Here is a 9533-nt window from a genome sequence, read left to right on the forward strand (position 1 = left end):
ATGTCCGTGGCGGTAGAAGAGGGACGAAAGTCAAACGCAAAAGGGAGATGCGCAACATGGATGTGGCGTTTGTTTCCGCATGTTTGCCTAATTTTATCTCTCATTGTTTATACGACGTTGGGAGCGCTGATGTTTTGCCAGATTGAGAAGAACCATTTTAACGAGTCGGCGGAGTTCCGAGCGGTTGTACGCAAAGTGGTGGAGACTGTTCAGAATCACACTGGTAGCCTACTATATATGAGCGTGTGATTTATTTATTTATTTTCATCTTTCTTTTATTCTCTTTAATAATTTTTTAATTTGTGAATTCAACTTTTTTTTATTTATTTTTTTTTTACAGTTTTTTGGGGGAGTTTTAGTAAAGGATAGCATACAAATTATACGAAAATATGTGGGGGGATAAAAAGCAAAATAAATAAATATATAAATACAAATATTATTCAGAGAATTTATCTATGCTAAAACTTGCCATTGTCGTGCAATCAAATATACTCCACAGTTCTGTGTTTTCTTTCAGAGTCATCGATGCAGCAAGACTTGCTGAATAACATAGAAACGATTTTGAAAGCTTTCAGTACTAAAAAGGAACAGAATCAGAACTGGACCTTCTATGGATCACTTTTCTTTTGCTGTACCGTGTTCACTACAGTGGGTAAGTAATCTTAGCTAATCTTACCAAAACTTTCAGAAATTTGACAAGGTTTTATTGTTTTAACTTGAACCAAATATTTAAAAGTTATCTTGTAACTGTCCAAACTCTCTACTTTATTTAGCCTACCATTGAGTTTGTTATTCACATGATAAATTCTGCCACACACAACAGCAATGTTGTCCACAGTTACCAGTCAAACCATTAAAAGACAGAAACAGGTGTCGCCATTGGAGTATAGTAGAACAATATTGTTCTTTTGTGAACAGAAGTGAATGTGACACAAATTAACAACAGTACATGGAAAAGTCTTTAATTTTATAGTTGTTTACACGCTGAAAAGGATAAAGATTTTCTTGCGGAAAAGCATCTATTTTGATTCATTGCATATTCTTTCATAACATAAGTGGACGCATTTATTTAATGTAGTTTTCTTTACATTCACACATTCTTTAAATTTTTTTACTTGTTCATTTTGGATACATTTTCATAGCACACAATTCCCAATATTGGGGAATTCATAGTTCATAGCCTACTTAAAGGGGTTAAAAAGGAAGGTTTTGTCATAAATTATTTGTGTTACTGTAACACATACTGTTTCTGTTTATTGGCTGCAACATGTTAAGGTTATGCATGAGGGCTTGGATAAAGGTTAAGGTTTAATATGAGAAAATCTCTTACTTCTTTTATGAAAATGTAATTCCCTTTTAAAATGAGAGCATCAACTGGGCAAGGCCCCTGTAGTGACAATGATGGATGTTCAAAGAACTAAAAGACCTCTATTACTGGGTGTGGTGTTCATAAAATGGGCAATGCCTGGGATAAACGTGGAGGAGAGAGAGAGAGAAATGGTCTACATCTTGTATAAGTCATTATTAAATTGCCCTCTCTCTCTTCCCCATATTACTGTCTCTCTTAATAGGAAAAATTCAATAAAATTATGATAGTACATTTTTAAAAAGGCAACAAAATAAAACAAATAAACAGACACTTTTTATGTACTTTCTTGACAGTTATTGTGTTTGAGGATAAAATGAATGGACCATATCAAACATCCATCCATCCATCCATCTTCAACCGCTTATCCGAAGTCGGGTCGCGGGGGCAGCTGCTCCAGCAGGGGGCCCCAAACTTCCCTATCCCGAGCCACATTAACCAGCTCTGACTGGGCGACCCCGAGGCGTTCCCAGGCCAGTGTGGAGATGTAATCTCTCCACCTAGTCCTGGGTCTTCCCCGAGGCCTCCTCCCAGCTGGACGTGCCTGAAACACCTCCCTAGGGAGGCGGCCAGGGTGCATCCTTACCAGATGCCCAAACCACCTCAACTGACTCCTTTCAACGCAAAGGAGCAGCGGCTCTACTCCGAGCTCCTCACGGATGACTGAGCTCCTCACCCTATCTCTAAGGGAGAAGCCCGCCACCCTTCTGAGGAAGCCCATTTCGGCCGCTTGTACTCGCGACCTAGTTCTTTCGGTCATGACCCAACCTTCATGACCATAGGTGAGGGTAGGAACGAAAATTGACCGGTAGATCGAGAGCTTTGCCTTTCGGCTCAGCTCTCTTTTCGTGACAACGGTGCGATAGAGCGAGTGCAATACCGCCCCTGCTGCCCCGATTCTCCGGCCAACCTCCCGCTCCATTGTCCCCTCACTCGTGAACAAGACCCCGAGGTACTTGAACTCCTTCACTTGGGGCAAAACCTCATTCCCTACCTGGAGTACGCACTCCATCGGTTTCTGTAACCATATCAAACAGAATAGTTTAAAATGAAAACAGAATAGCTGAGACTCTGTGTCACCATGAGGCACAGCTTAAAAATATTGTGACAATAGCTAAGAAAGCACAGCTTTAAGACATGGAGAACTGCACTTTTCAACTGATTTTCATCAAGATACAGACATATTCTGCTAGCAATGAGGAGGCATAGGTCATGCCAGCATTACTCGCCCCTACAATTTCACACTAATGTACACCACTGAACTCATTTCCATTTAGACCACAAAGTCATATAAACAATTAATGTAGGGAAGCCACTTCTGCATCTCATCAGATCAATCCAGTTTCAGTCTGTTCACAACAGTAAATGTTGGTAGTGAAATGTGAAGTATTCTGTTGTACATTCACAATACCTGTATGGTTATCTGTATATCAGATGCTAAATTTGGCAGTCCCATGAACATTTTCATCTTACTCACAGATGTCATATCAGAACTAGTTTCACATTGCATTAAACCAGAATCAAACTTTTTTCCAAATCCCATGACACATTTTACTGTTTTACATGAAACATGTCTGTGGAGGGTGTGGGGAAAATAATATCTTAATTGTCAAACACAGCTAACACAGCTCAGATATTAATTGAAAATAAACCTACATCTTACAGAAAATCTTTTAAGGAAAATCATTATGTTGTGAATTAGAATACTGCAAATGTGCGCAACACCGTAGTCATTTGTCTTTCACTGTGGATGTCCATTATGCTATTAAGGAAGGGCGTATGTTGTGTTTCTCAGCAGCTAACCTTAATGGGTGTTTTTAGAGTCAGCTGATTAAAAGTGGTTTATGAAGAAGGCTAAGTTCTCTTTCCTTCTGTATCTCCCTTAACTCACCAGCAACTCTTACACTTCTGATGTTCTAATAAATGATGTTCTCTGTAGGTTCCCTAACTGTCACTGCAAACAGTCTGCAATAATTTGCATTTCTGGTTTTTAATATTATAGTTCCATTGATTTTTTTTATTATACATTTGTTCAAATGTAGGCTACCTCCTAAAATTGTACTGTGAAAAAAAATGATCAAGCACCTCCAGAACTTATTCATCCTTCGACAAAACAGTTGTAGATCCTTACACCAAATAGAGTTGCAAAAATAAACATTGTTTTCAAACATCTTATCTGAACACTCGTATGACAGCTGTTAATTCAATAAAGAGATTGTCCTGCCCCAAACTGAAGCCACTGGTTGAGTCAGTGTTGCTGTGTCGAGGGGTCGGGCCATATAATCACCCTACAAATAGTTTACTTACGGTGTCTACTGGGATAAGAGTACTATATTGGGATAGAAGTCTCATCTGCCCTACTCAGAGCCAAACTGGGACTAAAAAGTGCCCCTGGACTTTCTGGTCCGGAGCAGCTCATTACATCCGGACCGCAGCACACCACACCATAAAACACTGGCTCATTAATTTTATTTTCCGGCTCGATTTCAGATTTTTGTGTTGAAAAAAGACTAGTTCAAAGGTTCATTTAATTTACTATATAATTTTGTCCTGAATTAATAGATATTTTATCTTTATCAAGCATTCTATTCCTAAAACCATTTCTTCTCTTTATAGGCCTTCAGTTGCACAGTTCTGGCCAAACGTTTGGACTCACCTGACTGAATGAAATTTTCTCCCTAACAAGCTAAAGGTTTAAATGCTTGAAATCAGTCTTGTAAATCGTGCCTATGGAGTAGCAAGTGAAGTGGGTTTGTGGGGCCCTAAGCAAAATCATGACAAAGGGCCCCAGGTACAAAAATTGTCATAACATTAAAACATCTACAGTATAGAACCGCATGTGGCCTTTTTTTATATAAAGAGAAAGCACAAAAAAAAACACTACAGGTCAGACAATTAACATCAAAATGCAGAAACATGCAGATGTTAGGTTAAAATGGACATGAAAGTGCAAGAGAAGGTAATTTAGGTGCTGTGATAAGCATTTCCTCACCATTTTCTTAAAGTTTTTAAGCACCATCTAGATTTCTGAAAAATTATTAAAAACATATCAGCATTTCATTGCTTTTCTGGGGCCTATAAACACAACACCTCAAAAATATATTAAAAATAAACAAATATATGTGTGACGAGGAACAGGGCGGGACCTTGGGCACATAAGGCCGGCCCTAAATCTGGCTAATCAGCCATGAGGGGGATAAAGACTAGCCAGAGGCGCCAGTTCGAGAGAGAGAGACGCACACAGCCATGCTGCATGTGGGTTCGTTTTATGTTTTTAAGTTGAGTTTTTATTAAACTTTATGTTTACTGTTCAGCCGATTCCCACCTCCTCCTTGCCAGTCCTTTATCTGTTACATTGGTGTCAAACCCCTGGAGGGAAGAGGGATGCACTGTTGCGGAATCCTTGTCGCTGCTATCCGCCAGAGGGAGCACCTGCAGCCCTCTGCCTGGGGATGGAGGGGTTCGCTGCCAGCTGCCGAGAGCAGGAGGACCGCTGCCGTCCGCCGAAGAATGGGAAGGAGCGGTTCCATCCGCCAGGGGCTGGAGTACTCACTGCCGTCTGCAAGGGGGAGGAGTGAGCTGGCGTCCGCCAGAGGGCGGAGGAGTGGTTGAGGTCTGGGCGACAGCGTGTCTCGAGTGGTCGAGGTCTGTCCTCTCTCTATCTCTCTGTCGCTCCGCCTCGATCTTTCCCTCTCCCCCTTGTCTCTCTCAGGGCTCCACAAGGCAAGGAAAACTTGCCAGTAGGCACTGCCGGAAGGGCAATGAACCCCCCTCCAGGAAGGGAGGGGAATGCGTCATGCCGGGCCTGAGATGGCGATGGAAGAGTGTGATGAGTAGGAGGGCGGGGCAGGCCCTTGAGGACACACGTCCGGCCCTGAATAGTGGGCTAATCAGCCAATAGGGGGATAAAGACTAGCCGGAGGCGCCAATTCGTGAGAGAGAGATGCACACGGCCACACTACATGTGTGTTCGTTTTATGTTTTTATGTTGAGTTTTTTTTTTTTTTTTTTTAATTTGTTTAGTGTTCAGCCAGTTCCCAGCCTCCTCCTTGCCCATTCTTTATCTGTTACAATATGTAAAGTATAAACACATGCTTCTTAGTTTGCAGAACTTTGCTGATAGGATTGTTTGGTTATTTTGCAGATTAATTGCTTATATTTTCACTCTGTGTTTTATTGCTTCTTTAGATCAGCGGTAATTTCTTCCCAGATTATTCTTGAGAAAACGTGAAAAACCTTAATGATTAGACAAGCGCTGCTTCTGCTATCCTTGAAACGAGTAAGCCTCAAAGGCTTAAATAGCCACAAATTTAATATTGTTCATCATTTCTGCATTTCTTTCAGGAATGAGCATTATTCAGCAAGGTGTCAAATCTAATAATACTGTGATAAGATGTTCCAGTTCCCAGTAATGCTTTTATTTATACTTGCGTGGCAGTGGGCTGGCCCACATTGCCCAGCGGCCCTCTAGGAAAACTCCCGATTTTCCTGATGGTCAGTGTGCCACTAGCCCCTCGACCACTGTTTACATTGTATTTATTTTTAAAGTTTGGTATAGTTTAAGGGTTTTTCATATATAGAAAAGCGTTTAATTGCACCAGATGGCAACGTTAAAACACTTATGCTAATTTTAGTAGCGTTAATTAAGGTATTTTGGGACATGTGGGCCCCCTCAAAAATTCCATGTTATGTATTTCGTCCTAGACCCTGAATATGAGGAGAGTATTTTATTGAAAAAGTAAAAAATAAAAAATGTTTTCGAGAGGACAATGAATGGATTTGGTTACACACACATTAGTGAAATGATGAACACACTTGCCTAGTGTTACCAAATGCATTCATTTGCATTCATTAAACAATATCATCAACTATCAAGTGAACCTCAATTAATTTATAAGCTTTTTGAAGTATGGGCTTCTGATTACAACATGATTGCCAGGTTTGTACCATGTGCACTTTTGTCTTTCTGATGCACTGAGAAAGGCCTCCAGCAGATGGCAGTACTAAAAGCTGTTGGTCTAATGTAAGTGAAACAATTCTGCATCCATGGTCTTCTTAAACTTTGACTTGGAAGTGTTCAAATGCATTCTTAACAATGTGAGTTAAAGGGATAATTCACCCAAAAATATCATTCTCTCATCATTTATTCTCTCTCATGCCTTTCCAGATGTGTATGACTTACTTTCTTTTACATAACACAAAAGAAGACTTTTTCATCTCAGCTCTGTAGGAACATGCAATGCAAAACTTCAAAGCTCCAAAAAGCACATAAAGGCAGCCTAGACGTAACCCATGAGACTCCAGTGGTTTAATCCATGTCTTCTGAAGCAAACCAGTTGGATTTGGGTTAGAACAGTAAAATGTAAAATAGATGTTACTCCACTATAAATACTGACATCAGCAGTCTCCTTGGCAATCATGATTTTAAGGTCAGTTACACTTCCTAATGCTCTGTGTATGCATCAAGCACTAGAATGCGTTATCAAGCTTGAAATCATGATCGTGTCTAGACTGCAATGGCTTGATGAACAGTGGAAAAGGTGTTACAATGTTGTCTATTCTCATTCAAAACTGATTGTATTGCTTCAGACATGGATTAAACCACTGGAGTACAATCCCAATTCCAAAAAAGTTGGGACAGTATGAAAAATGCTAATAAAAACCAAAAAGGAGTGCAAAGGGTGAATATAATTTACAAATCACTCTTTTTTTGTTTTTATTTGCATTTTTCCTACTGTCCCAACTTTTTGGGAATTGAGGTTGTATTACGAGTTACTTTTATGACTTTATATGCTTTTTGAATTTTTGGTCACTATGCACATGCAATGTTTGGACCAATAGAGATATTCTTCTAAAAATCTTTGTTTGTGTTCTGCAGAATAAAGAAAGTCATATACATCTGAGATGCCATGAGGATGATTAAAGATTAGAGAATTTGAAATTTTGGGTGAACAATCCTTTTAATGATCAAGACAATTTTGAGGATTTTTAACACTCCGCTCTTTCCATTTCCTCATTTAACAGGTTATGGGCAAATGTATCCTGTGACTACAGAGGGGAAGGTGGCTTGTATCTTTTATGCGATGGTGGGCATCCCTCTCATGTTGCTGGTCATCTCAGATGTGGGCGATATGTTAGCTGTTCTCTTGTCTAAGGTGTATGCTCGTCTCAGCTTGTTCTTCAATCAACTGGTGCTTAATTGCTTGAGGAGCCTTCAAAGCGATAGCAAAGAATCACCTCCCCACCAAGTGCAAGGTTCTCCTGCTGAGGATATCTATACTTTTAGCAAGGATGTGGTGGTGCATGAGACAATGGACATTCAGCGAGTGATAAGAACCCAGTCTTCCTTCAGAAACAAGTCCTTACAGCTTCGTAATAACAAAGAGATCTTTGATCGGATTATTGTGAAAGAAAACTTCAAGCTTCAAAGGGAGCGTTTCAAGAGCTCTCGAACAAAATCCAGCTCCTGTCCGGAGCTTGACCGTGTACCCCTACAGACAGGCAAGCTCTTCACCGACATTGGACAGGAGATGGATCATTTTAAATCCCCCTTGCTGGTTATTCTGCTGGTAGTATTTGGTTACATGGTGATCTGCAGTCAAATTTTGAAACGGTGGGAGAAAGAGATGGATCACTTTGATGCCTTTTATTTTACTTTCATCACCTTGACCACCATCGGTTTTGGTGATATTGTGCCTAAGCACCCAATGTACTTCATGGTTACCTTTTTTTTTATTATCATGGGCATGGCCATTATGAGTATGGCCTTCAAACTCGGCCAATCAAAAATTGTTAGCTTTTATAGGCGGTGCATAATGTGTCTTAGCATGGGCAATGTACTGCACAAAGATCTAGAGAGTAAGTGAAGACCGAAGAAGCAAAGACCTTTTGTGGTTTGAGCTTTGATAGTGGCACACAGAACTACTAAAGGAAAATATGGCCAGTCTCAGCACATGGCTATTAGTTTTAATGTCTATATTACTACCAGTTTGATAGATTAGGTCGAAGGAGTATGGCCCACAATCCTGTTGCAGCACACACCTGTGGTACACAGGAGAAAGTGGGCTCATAATAAGGTATGCATTTGAGCCAGATGCAAAGAGAGGCCCGCATCTCTGCATTGTGACTTTCACTTCAGTGCCTGTATTGTAAGGAAAAGTGCACGAGACCATAATATTTATATGTTTTTTGGTCAGATTTGTAGGATGTATCGTGCTGCTGATCAGAAATGTCACTTAGCATGTCAATTTATTCATGATAGTTATTCATGTTTATGCAAGAGTATTATCTACAAGATAAATTGTGTATTACATTTTACATTGCATTTTAAGGAAATTAATGTAAGTATGTAAGTATTAATAATGTTATATTGTATTTTTCATTTAAAGTTTAATGAAAATTCTGTCATTATTTACTCGCCTTCATTTTTGTGGCTTGACAGGCATGTTCAAATCACTATTATAAACACTAGATTATAAAAGAATGAAGAAGCACCTGCAATGCACTTGTGAAGTTGAATATTATCAACTGATCATGCACTTTGAAACCAAATTAATAAATGAATAATTCTGTGACTGTTAAAATGTCTGAATCCCTCTGTCTTCAAATGTTATGTATATTTAAATATTATGGATAATGTATAATTATAAAATATATATATATATATATATATATATATATATATATATATATATATATATATATATATATATATATATATATATTATGAGTAATTATGTTTTTTGTAACATACTGTGAAGAGCGCTTTTTAGGGCCACAAGGTGGCGCCATTATAAAACTATAAATAAGAAGTTAAAAGGCTGTAGATGTGATCTGTTTGGTAAGGTGCGCTGAAAAACTTGGCTTTACAACCTACAGTGCCACAAAAAGCCAATTACGTTTATATTGAATTTAAATCGCAAACGTTTCCAGTTATTGTTTTTAAAGTTTTTTTTTAACCCAACAAGTGGTGTGCCTTTGCCAGGTGGACAATTGAGCTTCCAAGTGTTCCAATCAAGTTGGTTAAGACGGCATCCCTTTTTCCAAGAACAGAACAAAATGTAGCTGTAAACATATATATATATATATACATATATATATATATATATATATATATATATATATATATATATATATATATATATATATATATTCAATAATAGACGCA

At 38.8% G+C, this 9533-nt stretch overlaps 1 protein-coding gene across 1 annotated transcript; it reads left to right on the forward strand.

The window, feature by feature from the left end:
- kcnk18 (potassium channel, subfamily K, member 18) lies at window positions 1-8232 on the forward strand. Its single transcript, XM_052153452.1, has 3 exons — window positions 1-223; window positions 518-652; window positions 7391-8232. Exons 1-3 carry the CDS (start codon window positions 1-3, stop codon window positions 8230-8232), a joined length of 1200 nt encoding a protein of 399 aa, XP_052009412.1.
- Window positions 8233-9533: the final 1301 nt, after the last annotated feature.

This window comes from Xyrauchen texanus, chromosome 22 (genome assembly GCF_025860055.1).
Source record: "Xyrauchen texanus isolate HMW12.3.18 chromosome 22, RBS_HiC_50CHRs, whole genome shotgun sequence".
Taxonomy (NCBI): domain Eukaryota; kingdom Metazoa; phylum Chordata; class Actinopteri; order Cypriniformes; family Catostomidae; genus Xyrauchen; species Xyrauchen texanus.